Source organism: Bos indicus, chromosome 18, assembly GCF_029378745.1.
Source record: "Bos indicus isolate NIAB-ARS_2022 breed Sahiwal x Tharparkar chromosome 18, NIAB-ARS_B.indTharparkar_mat_pri_1.0, whole genome shotgun sequence".
In the NCBI taxonomy this organism is placed as follows: Eukaryota; Metazoa; Chordata; class Mammalia; order Artiodactyla; family Bovidae; genus Bos; species Bos indicus.
Genome location: NC_091777.1, coordinates 12,358,415 through 12,379,527, shown reverse-complemented (window position 1 = coordinate 12,379,527; position 21,113 = coordinate 12,358,415). Strand labels below are relative to the sequence as shown.

At 48.3% G+C, this 21,113-nt stretch overlaps 1 protein-coding gene across 2 annotated transcripts; it reads left to right on the top strand.

The window, feature by feature from the left end:
- Positions 1 to 48: 48 nt before the first annotated feature.
- On the top strand, positions 49 to 11,811 carry EMC8 (ER membrane protein complex subunit 8). 2 transcript variants are annotated; one of them, XM_019978789.2, is made up of 5 exons: positions 76 to 532; positions 7,681 to 7,757; positions 9,957 to 10,026; positions 10,741 to 10,835; positions 11,348 to 11,811. In XM_019978789.2, the coding sequence occupies exons 1-5, from the start codon at positions 302 to 304 to the stop codon at positions 11,505 to 11,507; spliced, it is 633 nt and encodes a 210-aa protein (XP_019834348.1). In that variant the 5' UTR covers positions 76 to 301; the 3' UTR covers positions 11,508 to 11,811. The 2 variants fall into 2 exon arrangements, with proteins under 2 accessions (XP_070626513.1, XP_019834348.1); XM_070770412.1 differs by lacking the exons at positions 9,957 to 10,026; positions 10,741 to 10,835; positions 11,348 to 11,811 and adding an exon at positions 8,860 to 9,605 and having other exon boundaries at positions 49 to 532.
- Positions 11,812 to 21,113: the final 9,302 nt, after the last annotated feature.

The window sequence follows — 21,113 nt, the reverse complement described above, 5'->3', positions numbered from 1 at the left end:
CGTCGTAAAACGCCGGACTGGGCGGCTTTCCGGCGGCCACTGGACGTCCGCTTTCCGGCGGCGCCCGGCGGAAAGCGCCAGTGGAGTCTTAAGGTGGCCGCGTCGGCCTCTCCCGGGTGGTTAGCCGGCGTCTGAGGAGCGGAGCTCGAGCGGGTCTGGGCCCGTGAGGGGCCCTCGCCAGCCGCGGGCCGCGCCAGGGAGCCGCCGCCTCGTCCTCCTTCTCCCCTGAGGCGCCGCGCGGCCAGGCAGCGGATCCAGGCCTCGGCCGGCGCCGGGCCTCCGGGGCCCTCCCGGGCTCAGCATGCCCGGGGTGAAGCTGACCACCCAGGCCTACTGCAAGATGGTGCTGCACGGCGCGAAGTACCCGCACTGCGCCGTCAACGGACTGCTCGTGGCCGAGAAGCAGAAGCCACGCAAGGAGCACCTGCCCCTGGGCGGCCCGGGCGCCCACCACACCCTCTTCGTGGACTGTATCCCCCTCTTCCACGGCACCCTGGCCCTCGCCCCCATGCTGGAGGTGGCCCTCACCTTGGTAAGCGCGGAAAGGGGCTTGCCTCAGAGTTAGCGGGACAGGAGACGGGCTGACAGTCGGCTTCCGAGCCGTCCCGGCTAGAAGGTCAGGGTGGTCCAGCCGGAGTCTCGGGACCCAGCACCGCCGAGTTCGCCGTGATCGTGAACGGACGACCCGCGAGAGCGCGTTGGTCTTTGCCCGCACGCACTTAGCAAGAGCCCCGCAGGTGGCAGGCAGCTCGTCGTTGCAGCGGCCGAAGGGGCGACCTTAGTCGTCCCGGGTGTTTTTAGAACGCCTTAGGCGACGGAAAAGGCACCGATTTTCTCACACCGGTAGCCCTTATAGAGACAAGCCGCTGTGAACCGAGCGTCTGTATTTGGAATTTTGAGTCGCGGGGAGTTTGGACGTTGCCGTTGGGCTCGCGCGCACCGTCGCGCGGCCGGATCCGTGTCTGCCGTAGGTGTCAAGGCGCGGTTCTAACCACGTTACTGCCCCGGGACACCCAGGGTGGACCCACGGTTAGAAAGGCGGCGTCGAGCGCTCCGTGAACAAGAGCTTGTCTGTCTTCCTTAGTGATATCTGGAATGCAACCGTGATTTTAAAAGCTGAAGACTGTGTGTGGAATTTGAAAGCCAGAGCAGACTTGGCCTTCCAGCCCGCACACTTCTGTGGGTCTGCTCACGACTGATTTATTTGAAGTACAGTGGGAAAAGGTGTGGCGTAGGAACAGACCGACTGGTTATTGAATTTTGGGCCGTAGTTGTTGAGGTATGGTGACCAGTGAAGGAAAAAAGACGACCTGTAAATTGGAGTTAAAACCTTAGGGAGGAGTAGGCTCAGACCTGCCTGGGTTGAGGTAGAATTTTTCGAATATGTATAAACTAAGATACTAAAAGAGAATTAGTTGATTCATGCAAAGAGTAGTTAAGTTTGAGAAGAGTAGTAGAAATCCTTTTTCTCTACATCCCAACAAGTAAAATGAATCCATTTTGTAAATACCTAATTATGACACCCATGTAAATTCTTAATAAGCAGGAAGTATCTTTAGACCAGCAGTCCTTGCCTAAGCTTACTGGGCACATCTTTGAGTACTTGTTAAACTGAGTCATTGTGTGAATTTTTTCCTATCATCATGGGGCAGAACATAGATAGAAAGTAGATGATGTGTATAGAATCAACATTTTAGCTCCTAAAGAAATGTGCTGTTGGTATCAGTGTGTTGCTGGGGTATGCGTGTGTCTGTTTTAATGCAAGTCTTTTGAGCTTCCTGTCTTGATTATTCTATCAAGATAACTGTGTGGTGATTGGATATGTGCAGTGCAGTCGGTCACTCGCAGGGAACTCTATTGACCAGTAGTATTAAGCAGGGTTATCCAGCTTTCCAGTAGAGCCAAGCCTGTGCTAAGGGGAAGGATATTGCTATGGATCAAATACAGTACGTGTGTAGCGGTTGAACTTGTACCAGGCAGACAAGTACAGTACTGAAGAATAAGTGCCATATGGGGGGGTCAAGCAGAAAGTGGGGAGGGGTCTGCTGACCCAGGCTGGGACAGTCAGGGAGGGCAGGCTGCCCAGAGAAAGGGACATGCAAGTGGTGGCCCAAGGGGCAAGGCTGGAGGAAGGGGACAGAGGGACCAGGTGAAAACCGGGCCGGGGCGGGGGGGGGACGACACACTTTTAGAGATGAGCTAGAAGGTAGAGTATAAAGGGACCAGACAGAGAGAGACGTGAGCAGTGGACAGACTTCATCGTAGAAATCATTCAGGGGCACTGCTCGCTCTGCACCACTGCATCTGTACTCCAGATGCACCTTCGAGTGTTTCCCCAAGTGTGCCCTTCAGTGTTGGAGTCTCCTGTCCAACAGAATTAAGTGCAAACTAGGTTTTCTGCACTTAGCCTCTTTTAAGACAGTAAAAACTGTCTGAATGTCTGTCCTACCAAGCAATATGGTAACTTGTGCTCACTTTTCTTATATTGATCAAAACTTTGAATCATAGACTCAGCATTTAACAAGTAGGAGAACAATGTCAATTGAGTACAAATTAAATAACTTTGAAAATAAAGTCATAAAGAAAAAAATTGCCATTTGAAACCATCTACAAGTTTTTGTGTTACTGTTAAGATATTTAAGTTTATATCATTCAGATTTTGTCTTAGCAACTTTATAACCTGAAGGCAATGAAAAATCTCAGCCACAGTTTATCAGCTGTAGAAAATGTTTTAATAAAGCATTTAAATCCATAAAACTATAAACGAGGCCTAATTCTGATGGCTTGTTTCTATTCAGGGAGTTTTGTATTGGGTTATTTTTGATAAGTGGGAAAGACTGACTTGATATTCTGTCCATCAAAGGGCAGCATCAAATTCCTTTGCAAGGCTTTTCATTATAATTTTCCATTTAAAAAAAAATCCATGCATTTCTGGGTGCTTTCTATTTTTTTTTAAGTACTTAGGCCTGTTATCTTAATTTATCCTTATAACCCTTTGACGTAAGTAGTGATGGAATTATTTCTAATAGCAAAAACCCATAAAATGTCAGTAGGGAAATTAGCATAAAGCTGCTGTTTGCCTAAGCCCTCTTTGTCCTCCCCACACACACACACACACACACACCCCCACTGTGATTTCCTAGTGCTGGGAGCTGCTTGTTGGTACCTTCTGCTCTGATGACTTCTCATTTGACTTGGGCCTGGGATTCCTTCTGCTGCCCCCATGTGTGCTTTGCCTGTGCTCATCTGCACAGGCTACCGCCCCTCTGGCTTTTCGCTCAGCCCCCTACTTCCTCCTGGGAGGGGGAGCTGGCTGCTCTGGGCTCTCCTTTCAGTTCTTCCCGTGACCTTCGCTCTCTGTTCCCAGGCCCCTTATCTCCAGCGCTCTTCCTCCAAAGCCAGCTCCTCCTCATGGAAGAATCAGCTGCTGATTTAAGGATCTTTTTCTTCTCCGTGAAACTCGCCAACCCCTCTAGTTTTAGACTCCAGGGCCTGGGTGTTGCTGCAGACAGGGAGGCTCCCAGACACCTAGCTTGTAAGTGACCAGCGTGGGAGCAGCACCCTCCTTGGGGTGACTTACTTAGCAGCTCCCTGCCTTGCCTGCTTTGTGGCTGTGGTCACGGAAGTGCATGCAGTATTATGAGAACTCCAGGTGCCTGGCTCATGCGGACACTAGCAAGTTTGCCAAGAGAAGCTGCTTTCTTTGTCCAGCCTAGCTGGGAATGGACGAGTGGGCCCGAGCCTGTAGTAGTTCTCCTGCATGTCTGCGAGGGAGCAGGCCTGAAAGACGTGAACAGAGGGTGGCGGCTTGTGCCAAGGTGACAGTGTCCTTCTTTCCATCTGAAAAGTAAAGGAAACCGCATAAGTGAAAGCAGGATTTGGACCTTGTATCAAAGTCACTTGCCAGGTATCAGAGTGCCATCGTGAACATTTTCATTTTGATTGTTCACAAGATGCATCACAGGAGGACACCATAGCAGCAGAAACGAATTCACTGAGAACAGAGTTCAGACAGCTTCTCAGCTCTTTTGCTTTGTCCTGCCCCACTTGGAGGGTACGAGTTGCCTACTGTATAATCTGCCACTTAAATCCACTTGGGCTTTTTGTTAACAAGCTGTTTGGGCTGACTGCAGGATTCTGAAACCCCTCAAGAGCCACCTGCCCCATCCCCACTCGGCCGACTGTCCATGCTGCTTGCCTCCTGCAACACACCGACTCTGCTATGCTGCGTCACTCACTGATGACGTCTGGTCCACTGAAGCTTGTGTTCGCCACTCGGTGGACTCTGATGGCTGGTTCTCCAGTCATCAACTGGTGGCTACTGGTGTCTCTCTGGACAGTGGACAGGCTGTGCCTGCCCATCACAGGCATCCAGACTTCATTTGGTGGTTCTTATTTGAATCATTTTGTGACCTGGTTCACTTTGGGAGCAGCCTCTTCAAAGAGTTCTACTAGGAGTTCCCTGAGGTCCAGTAGTTAGGACTCGATGCTTTCCCTACCGGGGCCTCAGGTTCAATCCCTGGCTGGGGAACTAAGATTCTGCAAGCCATGTGATGCAGCCAGAAAAACAAACAAAAAGCAAAGAGTTCTACTAGAAGTTTAAGGTCATGACACTATTTTTCTGCTAGAATTTGGTTAGGCCTTTAGAGTGTTTTATATAGGAATCCACCCCTCTTTAGGTAAAGTGTCAGTTGAGGTATGTTCGTTTGTCACAAGAATCCACCATCCTGTCAGATGCCTTCTCTGCTGTCTGAGCACAGGTACAGGGTGACCCTGTGTGTTTCCTGGAGACTGAATCCCAAACCATTCCCTTCAGCCCAGAAGCAAGATTGGGGAGCAGCTTAGACTGCTCACTGAAGACTGCTGTGGGAGCTCCCGATGGCCTGGTGTCAGGGTTTGGTGCTCTCACCGCCGTGGCCTGAGTTCAGCGTCTGGTCAGGGAACTGATACCCTGCACTTGTGGTGCAGCCTGCTGCGGGATAGCAGCAGTGGGAAATAATCATCTTATCCTTGCATTAAAGGTAGCTGTGGTAGGCCCCAAAAAATGCACCCCCCCCCAAGATGTCCACGTCCTAGTTCTTGGACCCTTGGACAGGTAACCTTACGTGGAACAAGAGATGGCAGATAAGATTGAGTTAAGGATCTTGAAATGCGATGATTATCCTGGATTATCTGATAGACCCAGGGTTCACATAAGAGGGTCCACATAAGAGGCAGCAGGGTAAGAGTCAGAGAAGAGAATTTTGACCACAGAAGCAGGGGTCAGAGTGAGACAGCCACCACCCGAGGAATGCAGTGACCTGTGACCTCTCCATGTTGGAAAAGGCAGGGAGCAGATTCTACCCTCAAGTCTCCGCCAAGAGGCAGCCCCACAGACTTGTTTTTGACTTCCGACTTGTGAGCCAGATCTGTGCTGTGTTAGGCCACTAAGTGTTCATACCAGACTCAGGACACTCTCTGTAGTTGTGACTCTGGATGTAAGAGCAGCCCACAATGCGGAGCCAGGCGAGGGGCGCAGAGGTGGGCAGGCGTGAGGATCACCTACATGAGGACGCCCTCAAGAGACCAGTCTTGGATCAGAAACAGAGGCTAAGAGGGCGACACCAAAGGGCGGGCCAGTGGGTGGGTGTGAGTTCAGGAAATGGGACCAAGTGCCAGATTTTAGAACTAGGCTATGCCCTTGGATACCACGTGGAGGTAAATTTAGAAAGAAATGAAAGAATTTTGCTGCTGTAAGCAGCAGTAGAGTTTCCAAGACTCATTCTTTTAAGAGGTGATAGAAATAAAATATAAGTAGTTGTGGAATAATTTGCCTCAAAGTTAGAGTGAAAGAGCCATTATAAATATTTTGGCGACATAGCCCTCATCTCTTGGGTGGATGACCAAAGCCTCTAATTGGTTCATTGAGCCTTGGTTTTGACCCAGTATGGTAATTTGTGAGCTCTTAGGAGGGCAGAATTACTATTCTAATCCTCGTGTGAGCCAGGGAACCTTGGACTGTGACCATTTTGTAATGTCTGCTTTTAGTCATAAAGGAGACTGTTGGAGTCCCAAACCAGAATTTGAGAAAAAGAACGAATAGAGCTATGTTTAAAAAGGGAAAAGAAAGAAAAGAAACCCTTTTTAACCAGTTAATTCACTTTGAAAAAAATTGAGGATCAGTTGTATCTCTTCTTTTGCAAGCTGAGAATAGAATTTCCTGCAGTGTATTATTAAAATTCCGTTACAGCAAAACAGGACGACCTTTTGTTTTTAATAATCACATTAGATCTGCAGGATGCTAAATCTGATGAGAAGAGTGGCATTGTAAAACAAAAAACTTAGCCAGAAGGAAAAACATAAATACAGTATACTAACGCATATATATGGAATTTAGAAAGATGGTAACAATAACCCGGTGTACGAGACAGCAAAAGAGACACTGATGTATAGAACAGTCTTATGGACTCTGTGGGAGAGGGAGAGGGTGGGAAGATTTGGGAGAATGGCAATGAAACATGTAAAATATCATGTAGGAAACGAGTTGCCAGTCCAGGTTCGATGCACGATGCTGGATGCTTGGGGCTGGTGCACTGGGATGGCCCAGAGGGATGGTATGGGGAGGGAGGAGGGAGGAGGGTTCGGGATGGGGAACACATGTATACCTGTGGCGGATTCATTTTGATATTTGGCAAAACTAATACAATTATGTAAAGTTTAAAAATAAAATTAGAAAAGAAAAAAAAAAATATCTGCAGCCATGCTCCTGTTTAAAAGCATGCCACAGGGAAGTCTGTGAGTGCATGCACGCGTGCTCCCCTGCACCCCACATCCCAGCACAAGGGTTTTCATAGTGTATTACAAGGAATACTGAAATAACAGTACTGAAGGACTTGACTTTGAAAGAGACTCAGATTCCCATGCTGCCTCTGTTTTCTGGCTGTGCAAGCTTAGACCCTCTCTGAGCTCTTTAGTTTGCTATCTGTGAAGGATTGATTTTAACGACCTGAAGGCTTGTTCAAGCCCCAGAAGGCCTCAGTGCTTCATCTTGTCAGAGAAAGTGGATAACACTGGTTCCCCCTCACCCACGGCACTACACCCATTTATTATGTGTCTGCGCTGGAGCCTTCTGCTAGGACTAGGGGAGGAGGTCATTCCTAGTGTCCAGCCTCACACCCCACCCCACCCCCGGCCATTGCAGGCTCCTCCTCTGTGGGAAGACACTCCACCTCCGAGAGAGGGGAAGCCTATGCTCTTTGCTTTCTCTGACCTCCTATGGACTGTGGAAAAGCTAATTGCGGTGGCCTCCTTTCCCCTGAACACCCATACACCCATTTGGTGTGTGTTTGTTTTTTGGTGGCCATACCACCACCATAATTTGGTGGGATCTCAGTTCCCCAACCAAGGACTGAACCTGGGCCACAGCAGTGAAAGCCCAGAATCCTAGAAATCCTATGGACAGAAGAGCCTGGTGGGCTACAGTCCATGAGGGTTGCAAAGACTAGGACACAACTTAGCGACCGAACAACAGAGGCCACCAGGAAACTCCCGCATTTCATTCTCGTAGGGAGGAGGATACAGGAGTTCTGTTTGTCTTGTCCCAGCATTTGGTTGAGGGAGGGAGGTTCCTTTGTTTATTGAGACTTGATGTTTAAGGAAAAAGCATTCACCTTTTCTTCCCAAATTTTGTTCTCTTTTCAGATTGATTCGTGGTGCAAAGATAATAGCTACGTGATTGCTGGTTATTATCAAGCTAATGAACGAGTAAAGGATGCCAGGTATATCCCTGTGAAACCCCTCGAAACCCCTCAGTGGGCTCCCGGTGCAGAATCTGTCAGAACAGAATCCCTCCGTGCTTGTAGATAGTACTGCAGGGGTGCTGGGGCGCAGTCTGTGAAACAGTGCCCCTCCGTGCTGTTGATCGTATTCCAGGAGGGCTGGGGTACGGGTCATTCCAAACACCAGTTATTCTAAAGACTCAGATGAATGCTGGGATTCTGTCCTGTGTTGTCTTTATTTTGCTTAAAGGGAATTCTGAAAGCGAAAGCAACAGTCCAGCGCCTCCTGTTCAGTCCCCCCTGCGCTGTGCCTTGCTTCCCATTCCCAAACTGGGATTGATGTAGGGCAGAACACCAGGCAAGAACTCCACTCTTTTGGGGGGTTAAAAAAAAAGCAACTTTAGGTTTGGTGTTCTTTGGGTCTGCTGCTTTGACGAAAGCATGGTGTTTGCTACTTTCCCCATACAATAGGTCTTGTTTTCTTTTATCCAGCTAGTTGCCCCCATGGTGGTTCTCACTAACGAGCAAAGCTGAGATCTTTGCTTTGTTTCTGCATCAATGTCCTAGCAGAAAAACTGATAACATCCTAATGTTAGGGTAATTTGAGGTGGACTTAACAAGCTGGTTATCTCCAGAGGTGTGAACCGTCTGTCAGAGAAAGGAGGGTGGTGCAATTACCCAGAGCTGGTGACAAAAGCTGGCACCTGCCCTGCCTGAAGGAATGAAGATGGGTCGGGTCAGGAAGTTGTGTCCACCCCGCCACCTCCGCCGCCCTGAGAAGAACAGTGTCCTTTGGTCAAGGGATATGGCCAGCAGCCAGCCTGACATGATCTCACAGAGAGAGTCCCAGAGGAGTCGGCACCCTGAGCAGCCAGAGGCACGAGCTGGGTGACCCTGAAGCTTTGCTCATGTGGCCAGGCAGAGCTGATGGGCTCCCGTGTCCAGGCAGTCAGGGGGTGCAGTGAAGGGCCCCAGACCAAATGCCTCCCGGATTCATGTCCACTCGCCCAGCATAGGCAAGTGGTGGGACTCAGTAGCATTTGGGGAAATAATACAGTAAGCCAATGGAGCACTTCCAGAGATGTGAACTGTTTTGTTCTAGAGGACTGGGCCCAGTCAGGACTGAGGGTGGCAGAGTCCCCAGCGCAGCATGGACTCAGAGCGGCTTCTGTGCCAGCCTCTCTGTGGACGACATGCAGAGCTGCTCTCTGATCCCTGATTCTTCAGCTTTTCCCAAGACATCTCTGACTGTTTGGTCCCTGCATCCGTGCATGCCTCTGGTTTCTCCTCAGTGCGTCTCTTACCAGCCCCTCCTTCGAGTCCACCTGCCTCCCTATGTTGATGAACTGGAGCCTGTTCACGGCCTGTCAGTCTTGGTCTTATTACACGAAGGAAGCTGCCAGAGTGTGAATCCCCTGCCCCAGGCCAAGCTCTGTGGTGAGCTGAGCCACGGACTCCTGGCCCTTGCCCTCAAGCTGCTGCACTGAACTTGGAAGACATTGGAACCCAGGCCTGTGGTGCAGGCCCCGGAGCCCGTACTGTGCGGGTGGTGCGGGGACTGTGGCAGCAGGAGCAGGAGGCACTCCACCCACAGCCGTGACAGAGGAGCCTCCGGAAGGGTGTGGACAGATGAGCCGGTGGCTGCGGGACCCCGGCCCTCGAGACACCTGTGCAGCGCTGCCTTCACTCTAAGGGCTTTCCAGGGTGACTGGGGGATGAGACTCCCTGGGGCCCTTTGTCTATTACATTGTTTTTTGTTTCATTTTTCTTAATACGATGCTGCAGATAATCACACATCTCTGTAAATTTTCAATTTTAAAGGTAAAAATAGAATATTGGCTAAATTTATTTTTATAAAGCATTAAGCCTGCTTTTTTCACCTCAATCACGACGACAGGGTCGTAACTGTATAGTGTGTTTCTTTCTGGTTCAGTCCCTGCTTCAGAAAGCTGAGACTGATTGTACAGAGGGAAAGATGCACGAAAAGACAAGGGCCCCTGGTCTGCCCTGAGCAGAGCAACAAGTCACTGCAGCGGGATCACAGTCCCCAAAAGCTACCTAAATGGGTGTAACCCCACACGGGAGGTAGCTTACTGGTGCTGTTGGTCTTTGTGTCATTGCTGTTTACTCTGCCACAGGCAGACAGTGTTGCCCAGCGTCAGCTAAAACTTGGTAACCTCGTTGGTTCTTCCCTCTCAGTCCAAACCAGGTAGCAGAAAAGGTGGCCTCCAGAATCGCCGAGGGCTTCAGTGACACGGCTCTCATCATGGTGAGTCACTGTCGCTCGCTCCAGAGTCCTGTGTGTGGGGACAGCTGCTGAGCAGCCTCTTGCTGACGGGGAGCTTTGTCTGTGAGCGGTTTCCTTTCTGCAGGTACTTACTTCATCAGACCATGGCCTCCTTCGGCCGTCTTCTCCCAACTGCAGGCTTAAAGTTGCTGAGTCAGGGCCGCTGCAGTCATGGCACACGGGTGTCCAGAGGTGGGGGGTCTTTCAGCTACAATGGGTCTCAAAGTGGGATCCCCATGCTCACAGTATCAGTACCACCCGGGAATCTATTGGAAATGCAGGTTCTGGGGGCCTAGGAATCTATGTCTCCATAAGCTTCCAGATGATTCCAATGTACACTCAAGTCTGAGACGCATTGAATTAGGTCAACCAGCACAGCAGAGGGAGCAGGGACGGACATAGCTCATGTCAGGAGCCCTGTTCCTCTCAGTTCAGATGAAATTCTAACAGGGAAGGCAGCGTAACGTTTGGAAGCTTCGGGTGTGTGAGAAAGCAGTCAAGTACTCAGTGCTTCTCCCATGTGATGCACCGTGAGCCTGGGCTGTGGTGATGTGCACTCTGAGGCAGGGTGTCTGCTGCGCCCGTCCCTGACATCCCTGTGGAGTCCTCCCCCGTGGGAGAGCCCCAGGGAGGGACCCGCAGGCTGCCGCGGAGGTCCTGGCTCTGTTCGCGAGTGCGCCCTTCGTCTCGTTGCAGGTAGACAACACTAAGTTCACGATGGACTGTGTGGTCCCCACGATCCACGTGTATGAACACCACGAAAACAAATGGCGCTGCAGAGACCCGCACTAGTGAGTGCCCATTCCCCGGGGGGCCCGTGGGCCGCGTGCGCTGGGGCCAGTCCCGGCACGCTGCTTGCACGGGAGACCTGACCCCCGCCTCCTGGGTTTTTAAGCTACATGTTCTCTAGAGAAGTGTGCACACCTCATACAGAAGTCACGGGTGTTCCTCAGCCCCCAGAGGACAGGCCTACAGGGTTTCCAAGCAGTGGGGACATCCTGTCACTCACGGGTCTCCCCTCCCAATCCCAGGCCACCTTTCCCTAAGCCAGACCCTCTTCCCAGGCTTTTGTGGTTTATTTGCAATCAGTCATCTACCTCCAGCTTTTTCAGAATTTCATTTGAAGGTTATCTCTTGCATGTTTCATATCCTTTATATGTATCTTCATGTGTTTAGATGTGTTTGCTAGAGTTCACCCTTGGCTTCCTTTATACTACTCTGCGCGCGGCTGGTTTCCTGTTTACTCTATTGAAAAGCCACGCGTTTTGAGTAAGAGGCTGACTTCTCCTGTCTCACCTCATAGTGATTACTGTGAAGACTGGCCAGAGGCCCAGAGGATCTCAGCATCGCTCCTGGACAGCCGGTCCTACGAAACACTCGTGGATTTTGATAACCACCTGGATGACATTCGGAATGACTGGACAAATCCAGAGATCAATAAAGCTGTTCTGCACTTGTGTTAGGGAGGGGTTTCAATGACTGGTCTCTGGGCGTTTCCACTACACTGAAGAAGAGAAGTTATTTTTAAATGTAAATAAAATATCACAGTCGGTGTGGAAAGCTGACAGTTTTCAGAAGTGGCGTGTGCCTTGAGAGAGGGCAGAATGTCCATCAGTCACCTGTCTAATGCAAAGTCTCTAGACCAGGTACAGACCATCCCATCCGACCACCCTGTGGAGCCTTCCCAGTTGTACATGGCTATAGTTCTTCAAATCAAAGCTATTTCTGCTTGTCCAAGATTGTTCCTATTAAACAATTTTAACTAACCTTTTATAATCTGGAGAGAATACTTTTTAAAGCATATGAACTGTCTTTAAAAAAAAAAAAAAAGCCCAGATCTTATACCCAAAATAGAGTGTTTGTGAGTTTTCATCCTGTTTGAATTAATATCGTCCAGCCTGGGGATCAGGCCTGTGCCTGGTGTGCCGGTGCCAAGCTGTGTCTGAGAGCCGAATGCTGGTGTGCACAGCCAGGAGGCTCCCCTAGCTGCCACGCCTCTTCACATGGGAATAATGCTGCTGGTGCCTGGGAAACCTTCATCGTCAAAGGGTAAAAACAAACACGTTGGGAAGGCAGCTTGAGTGGGAGCCCTGTATGATGCTCCTCAAGCAGACAGATGGGAAACCCACGGAACTGAAGAAAAAGGGGATCGGTGTGCTAAGATTGTCTTAAACAGGCAAAAGTCGGTCCTGACTCGACTGGCTTGCATGATTACCCGAATGGCTCTAATTTATTTCTTCACAACAATTATTTCTTTTCGTATATGAAGCCACACGAGCTGAACAAAACATAGGCTCCTGGAGTTTTACAGCGCCCAGTCTGTAATCGTTAACGCTTGAAACAGTTAAGCTTTTTAACCCCATTGTAGGAAATTGATGGGGAAAGGACTCCATCGCGTTTATTCTTTTTCATACGAATTATTCCATGCAGAGTGCAGAGACCTGTACCTTTGCCGCTGTCATGTTTTGGACCATGTGAAGGAAGTCTGTGACAATTGGGTTATCTGTTGAAAAGGCTTATGGTGCAGCATTTCACTGTTTTATCAAGTAGGAAACCTTCCAGCATTGCTTACAATAGACATGCTTCCTTTAGTCCACCAGATTCTCTCTCCTTCCTTCAAATCCAGCTCACCCTTGGCTTTGTAAGGTGACCGTATGTCGTGTGGGGAACACAAATGAAGGGCTGGCATACCGATGCACTACACCTTCTCGTCGCCTCAGAGGCTGCAACCAGCACAGGAGGAGTGCAGCGGGCAGTCTTGTTCCAGATGGGTCTGTATTTTATTTTGGAAAGGAGAAGAGTCCGTCTCTAGCATTTGCCACAGAAAAGGCTGTCTTTTCCTGAAATTAGAATGAGCATGTGCTACCTCCAGGTCAAGGTCAAAGGTAACTGGTAGAGCTATTTGAAGCCAAAGGTGTGGCCAAGTCTAGTTTGGAAGCATTGCACAGATGGTCTTATTGTCCCACATTTTTACCTCTGTGAAGAAACAAAAACAAATTTCCAAAGTGCAGACGATTGCTTCTGGATGCTTGTGAAAACAGCAAAGCCCCTGGGCCCTGTGCCGGGCTCCCCTCTGTCTTCTCTCCAGGCCTGGCTGTGTGGCCTCTGAGCCTCCAGTCTCCCAGCCCTTAGAACAGTCGTTACCCACCCAGGATGAGAGTAGGAGCCCATCAGAAAGCCACTGAAATGGAATCATACTGTGATTTCCCTAGAAAAGATTTAGAGAAGCAACACAAATTATATTGTATATTGAAGAGATTCTTGTCAGTCAGAACATTCCTAAATGAGTCCTGCTTTGGTTCGAAGGGGCTGGAGGGGAAGGGGTGGGGAATGTGTAGAGACATCCCCTTAGAACCAGCCATATGCTTAAAATTCTGGTGGACGTTTTTCTCTGTTCATACATCCATCCATCATGAAGAGAGTGGGACAAATGAATTACCGGTTTGCCTAAAAATGCCATCCAAATCTAATGGTTGCTTTTAAGAATTGAAAAATACTGAATGTGAAAAGGTAGGCTGTGACTTCCTAAATGACAAAAAGCAAGGTGCACACTAAGGAAAAATTGGCTTAAGCTTTCCAGGGATCTGGTATTTTTAAGCTTCCTCAGTGTGAAAAGTTCCATATAGTTAGCTTTGACTCAGTGGCTTATTTTTCTGATTGATGTGCTTGCAAAACTGTTGTTCCCTCTTAGAGTAATTTTCAGCTTTTCTGACTTACCGTCTTTGTTTTGCCTTCAAAAGAAAAATATTGGCTTCCCAAACTGCCCCTTTTTAGTATTATATTTATCTTAACAAAGTAGCTACTTTATAACATCCTGGTAAGTGAAAGCAAGAAAAAGAGCCATGGGCATTAATCTCCATACCCTGCAGACATTTTTAGCAATTTTAATGAAGAGAACTGAATTTAAAAATAGACTTTGATTTTACTAATTGACATTTCTTTAGCCTTTCCATCAACTCAGTGCCTCTTAAGCACTGGATTCTTTTCTTCAATTCAGTAGAAAGCCTGGCAGCAAAGACTGGTTTGTGTTCCCCCTGCCAGCTTTCAGATAAAGTGAAAGTCTCTTGGCTCTGTCCAACTTTGTGACCCCATGGACTGTAGCCCACCAGGCTCCTCTGTTCATGGAACTCTCCAGGCAAGAATACTGGAGTGGGTTGCCATTCCCTTCTCCAGGGGATCTTCCCGGCCCAGGAATCGAACCGGGGTCTCCTGCATTGCAGGCCGATTCTTTACCAGCTGAGCCACCAGGGACGCCTTTAGCTGTCGGATAGGTGGTATGTTAATCTGACTGTGTTCCCGGACACCTCAGAATCGGCGAGGGGCGCGGGGCGGGTAACAGATATTTGTATTCTCATAATGTTGACTTGTTACTACTTAAAATGTTTAAGATCTTGAATAGGATGCAAAATCTGATCAAGTTTTGCCTTTCTCTGAGATGAATCCCCATTCTTCTAAGGAGCTTTTCTTTCCCCTTAAAGATTAACTCCTTGGGATCGAGTCCAGCTTTAGAACTGCCAAAAGCTGTGTTCTCCTTGGTCTTTTGCTTCCACAGTAGTGCGTCAGGTGCCAGCGTGGAGGAAACCTTTGGCTTGAACTTGCATTGCCATATAAAGCAGAGTAGCATCCTATATTTAGTGCTGTCTGAAAAAAAGTTCCAGATCCCATCAGGAAGGCCATGGTAAATAATCACATTTCAGGATACAGGCACACCTCGGAGATATTCTGCGTTTGGATTCAGATCACTGAAATACAGCAGTGGAGTGAGTCACAGGAATGTTTTGGTTTCCTGGTACGTAGAACAGTTATGCTTACACTATACTGTAGTCTGTTAAGTGTGCAACAGCACTGTGTCTGAGGAAACAGTATGCATACCTTAATTTCTAAATAATTCTTAGCTCAAACATGCTAACCATCGTCTGGGCCTTCAGAGAGTCATCATCTTTGCTGGTGGAGGGTCCGTGCCTCCATGTTGGTGACTGCTGATTGATAGGGTCGTGGCTGCCGAAGGCTAGGGTGCCTGTGGCAGTTTCTGAAAACGAGACAGCAGTGAAGTTTGCTGTGTGGATTGGCTTCTGTGAACGGTTTCTTTGTAGCATGCAGTGCTATCTGGTAGCATTTGACCCACAATAGGACTTCTTTCCAAAATTGGAGTCAGTTGTCCCAAACCTGCTTTATCAACTAAGTTGATGTCGTAGTCTAAGCCCTTTGTTGTCATTTCAGCAGTCTTAACATCTTTATAGGAGTAGATTCCATCTCACGAAACCACTTCCATGTCCTTCCATAAGGAGCAGCTCTCCTCTTTCATTCAAGTTTGATCATGAAGTTGCAGCAATTCAGCCACATCTTCAGGTTCCACTTCTAGTTCTAGATCTCTTGCTCTTCTCCCCATATCTGCAGTTACTTCCTCTGCTGAACCTTGAACCCTTCAGGGTCTTTCATGAGGCCTGGAATCACCTTCCAGACTCCTGTGTATGTTGATATTTTGACCTTTTCCCAAGAATCACAGATGTTTTTAATGGCATCTAGAATGGTGACTCCTTTCCAGAAGGTTTTCAATTCACTTTACCCAGATCCATCAGAGGAATCACTCACTACCTATGGCAGTTGGAGCCTTAGTGAATGTGTTTCTTGAAGAAGACTTAAAAAGTCAAAATGACACTTGGATCCATGGGCTACAGAATGGATGCTGTGTTAGCAGGCGTGAAAACCATTAATCTCATTGTCCATCTGCATCAGAGCTGTTGGGTGACCAGGTGCATTGTCACTGAGCAGCAGTCTTTTGAAAAGAATGTTTCTGAGCCTCAGGTTACAACAGTGGGATTAAAACATTCAGTAAACTGTGTTAACAGATGTGCCGTCATCCAGGCTTTGTTCTGTTTATAGCGCACAGGCAGAGTAGACTTAGCATCATTCTTCAGAGCCTGGGATTTTCGAAATGAGCACTGGCTTCAACTTAAAATCACCGTAACATTAGGTATTAGCCCCTAACAAGAGAGTTAGTCTGTCCTTTGAAGCTTTGAAACCGGTCATTGACTTCTCAATTCTAAAGGAGATCAACCCTGAGTATTCACTGGAAGGACTGATGCTGAAGCTGAGGCTCCAGGACTTTGGCCACCTGATGCAAAGAACTGATTCATTGGAAAAGACACTGATGCTGGAAAAGATTGAGGGCAGGAGGAGAAGAGGGGGCAGCAGAGGATGAGATGGTTAGACTACATCACCAACTCAATGGGCGTGAATTGAGCAAACTCCAGGAAACAGTGAAGGACAGGGGAGCCTGGCACGCTGCAGTCCATGGGGTCGCAAACAATTGGACATGACTTCGCAACTGAACAACAGCAACAGCAAATCAACTTCTCTCTAGTTACAAAAGTCCTAAATGGCATCTTCTCCCATTAGAAGGCTTCATCACCTACACTGAGCATCTGTTCACTGCAGCTGCCTTCACGTGTGATCTGAGCTGGAATTCTGGAGAACTCATTGCGGCTTCTCCATCAGCACTTGCTGCTTCAGCTGTCGCTTTCGTGCTCTGGAGGCAGCTTCTTTCCTTCAGCCTCAGGAACCATCTCTGCTGCTTCACACTTTCCTTCTGCAGTTTCCTCACCTCTCAGCCTTCACAGAATTGAGGCGAGTAGGGGTCTTGCTCTGCATTAGGCTTTGGCTTCCCAGAATGTGGCTGGCCTGATCTTCTATCCAGACTGCTCAAACTTTCTCCATATCAGCAGTAAGGCTGTTTCTTCGTCTTATCAATGTGTATACTGAAGCAGTGCTTTTAATTTCATTCAGGAACTTTTCCTTTGCATTCACAGCTCGGATAACTTAGATACAGCAGGCCTCTGGCTCTGCTTTCAGCATATCTTTCTCTCTAAGCCTGATCGTTTCCAGGTTTTGATTTAAAATGAGACATGAGACTCTTCCTTTCCCTTGAACACTTAGAGCCTGTTGCAAGGTTATTAATTGGCCTAATTTCAATATTACATCTCAGGGAATACAGGGGCCCAAGGAGAGGGAGAGACGGGTCAGTGGAACAGTAAGAACACAGTTTATCCATTCAGTTTGCTGTCATAGGGCTGTGGTTTGTGGTGCCCCAAAACAATTAACGATAGTAAGATCACTGATCACAGATCACATAACAAATATAACAACAGTAGAGAAGTTTGAAATATTGTGAAATTAGCAACATGTAACACAAAGTGAGCAAATGCTATTTGGAAAATGGTGCCAAGAGACTTGCTCAACACAGGGGTGCCGCAAACCTGCAATTTTTTTGAAAATACTGTGTCTGCAGAGTGTGATAAAAGGGGATCTGCCTGTGCTCGTGAAGTTCTCTGGGCAAGGCTTCTGCCCAGCACAGCCACAGTAGTTGGGGAGTCTGCCCCAGCTGCAAGTCAGGACATACGGGCAAGTTTGCCAAGACCCCCGGGTGCACCCTGCGTGCTGATGGTCTTGTGACACATGTAGAGTGGACCTGGCTGTCATCCACCAGCTTCCTCCGCTACGCTGACCTTACTGCTGAAGAGGTGGTCATTCCTCAGACGTTTTAAAAAACTAACCTTCCTGTTGGCTCAGCTCTGCGGGCGGCAGCAGTGTGGGTGGGTCCAGCCAGCCGCTCTCTAGCTTTCTGGTCATGGGCAGGTCACCCCTCGTGTCTCATCAGACAAAGGAGGGTGACCGTGCCTCCTGCAGGGGCGCTGTGAGGACAGAGGGGCTGGCACATGTGCTCTCAGCAGAGTGTGTCTGGGCTGCAGTCCTGGAGCCTGCTGCTTCCCGGGCTGACCCCAAGGCAGAGGACTGCGTGTGTGCGTGTGCTTGTGTCTCCTGCTTTGGGATGTGGGTTCTTTACCACTGGAGCCACCTAGGAAGCAGAGGACTACTTAGTCCTTTGCTAAGAACGATCTGTTCATTAATAAGTGCTTATTCGTAGTAGACACTCAGTGAGCATTTATTGAATGAATGAGTAAATAAAAGCATTTGTTCTCAGAAATGACAGCCGCTTACATTTCTTTAACCCTTTGTTTACACTCTCCTTTCTAGCCCCCCAGGATGCAGCAGGGTGACATGGTCTGCATTTTACGGGTGGGGAACCAAGGCCTGGACCAGAAGTGACTGCCTGAGGCCTTCCACGGCTGGGTCGGGGGGTGCAGGCCTGTCCTGGAGATGAGGAGCAGAGAAGCCATGTTCCTCCTCTTCCTGCCATGCTGCCCAGCCTCACTCCCGCTCCCGCCCCAAACTTAATGCATTTTCCTTCTTACTACAATGACAGTGTGCGTTCACGGTAGAAAATCAAAAAAAAGACTAGAAGAGACTCCCATTCTACCATGCCCCTGTTCACAAAGACAGCTGGAAAGCTGTGACATCGTCAGGGTCCCCTGAGACCTTTGGTGTCCTGGATACTGAGATGCAAAGGAGTGGGAAGCACGGAAGGCCTACATGTGAGGAGCTTACACTGTAAATTAAGGGGTAAAAGGCATAATTATAAGTAAACATTAGAAAATTTATGCAGATTCCCAGGCTTAGGCCCTGAGAGTTCAAATTCACTGAGATTCTGGACCCAAAAGTCAGTGTTTAGCCGGTGATTCAGGTCATACTTTAAAAAAAACCCTGGTCTCTGACCAAAACCCATGCATTATTGTGAAGAATTTGAGACCTTCAGAACTGAAGCGACCACCCCAGTACACACACACAGCCAGTGCCAGAACACTGGGACCACCGGGCCAACACCGGGAAGCTGGTAATTCTGTGGATCAGCAGCTCCAGCATCCTGATTCCGTAGGATTCGCCCTGGCAGGACTCAGGTCTCCTAGGTGAACTCTGCCTCAGCAAGAAGCTCTGTGATTTTTTTTTCTTTTTAAAAATACTTTGTGCACAGAATGCAGGTGTGTGCTGTAAACATCTGATCAGTGGGAAGCAAGCAGGTTGATGCCTAGCTCATAGCTTCTGAGCCATCTCACAGCCCTCACGGAGGACAGCAGGGCAAGAATAATGTCCCACAATTTCTCTGCTTCCCAAAGTGTTTTACACCTAGGAGGACCTATTGATTATTTTTAAGTTATATCCTGAACCCGTCAGTACTTCCCACTCTCAGGAGGTGGCCCTGTAGCAAGAGCCCTCCATGCAGCTGCCTCCTGTGTCCCTAGGGCCCTGACCTAGTCCCCATGTGTGCAGGGCCTGCCTCCAGAGACCTCTTGTAAAGTCAGACAGGTACGAACTGAAAAAAGCGGAGTCATCTGAAATCTCCCCATCTGCTGAGTATTCTTTCCTCCAAGTGTTGGGATTCCTTATTTTTTGGATTCTGAAGTCTTATATTTAAATTTGCTGAAAGAAATGTGATTGATATTTTCTGGATTATGAAATCATTTCCAGAACCATTAAGTTCACCCTTTTATAATCACATCTAATGTTCTCTGTGTTCCCATTTCAGACATACTTGGCAAGAGGTTTTTGGTTTTTGTTATTTTTTAATAAAACTTACTTATTGAAGACTAACATATAGACCGAAAAGCAGACAAATCACAAACATGTAACTCAGTGATTTTCCACAAAATGGTCAAGATGGGCAGGTTCAGGTTCTTGTAACCACCACCAAGCTCCAAACACAGAATGTTAGAACACTGCCAGCACCCAGGAGCCCCTCATGCCTAAACCCAGGTTAACTCTGCCCCTGGTTTTCGGCCTTTATATGACTGAAGGCGTGCAGCCTGTGTACTGGCTGTGAGATTCGTTCACGTGTGTAGTAATTTTTCATGCATTTTCCTTGCTGTGTGTCATTTCACTGTATCATCGTACCCCAGTCTCTCCATTTTACTGTAGGTGGATATTTGGGGTTCTTCCAGACTTAGGCTGACAACAGATCTTGCTGCAGTAAGTGTCCTCGTATGTGCCCTTTCATGCACATATGTACATGTTTCAGGATCATGATCGAGGTTGGGATGTGTATGTTCAGCTTCTTAGGGGACGGTGCCAGTTGAACACCTGCCCTCACTTCTTCTGTCTTTAACAACTCTGTGTCCTTTCAGTGGTAGATATTTTGATGGTGAGTAGGGGCTTGCTTGGTGGTTCAGACAATGAAGAAGCTGCCTGCAATACAGGAGACACGGGTTTGACCCCTAGGTCCAGAAGATCCCCTAGAGAAGGGCATGCTACCCACTTCAGTATCTTGCCTGGAAAATTCCACGGAGAGAGGAGCCTGGTGGGCTACAGTCCACGGTGTCACAATGACTTGGACACAACTGAGCAACTAACACTTTTCACTTTGAGCGGTATATCATGGATTATTGGTTTGAATATGAAAAGCAAAATAATAAGCTTTCCAGAAAATAGACGGAGGATATTCACATGTCCTCAGGCAGAGATTTTTAAACAGGACACATAAAGAAGCCATCAGTTATACTATATTAAAATCAGGAACTTCTGTTCATTAAAAAAAAAAAATTACAACTGTGAAAAGATCACAGCACCAGAGAAGATATTTATCATATACCCGACAAAGACTTCGATATATCTATCCAAATATATTTTAAAAATTAGGCGAAAACAAAACAAAAATTTAGGCCAATTTTTGAAAAATGACAACCCAACTGATCAGGTGCTTCCCCAAATAAGATATCCAAGTGACCAGTAAATGTTGAAAACATGCTCAATTAACGTCATCAAAGGAGAAGCGAATTGAAAACAGGAGAGTGTTCTCAAGGGAGGAAAACGTGAAGAAGCAGAACCCCTTCCCAGCCTCGCCTAGCTCACTGTCCCCGCCCTTCCAGAATGGTCTCACGTGACTTGACGGCATCCGGCACCCGAAGCAGCAGCTGGGCTGGGGTATTCTTGCGACTCAGCTTTCATACTTGGCCTCCACGGGCAGGGAGCAGCGGTGCTTGACCTGAGGAGCTCAGCTGTGCCTCTCTCCCCGCCCGCTTAGGATGTGACCCTCGGCGAGACTTCTAAGGAAGATGACCGTCTATCGACTGTCCTGTCACCTGCAGCCTCTAAGGCTCTGGCTTCCCACTTCATCCAGCCCCACAGCTCAGAGCTGGTCCTTCCAGAACCGCATTGTTCTGTTAATCACCCCTAATGCC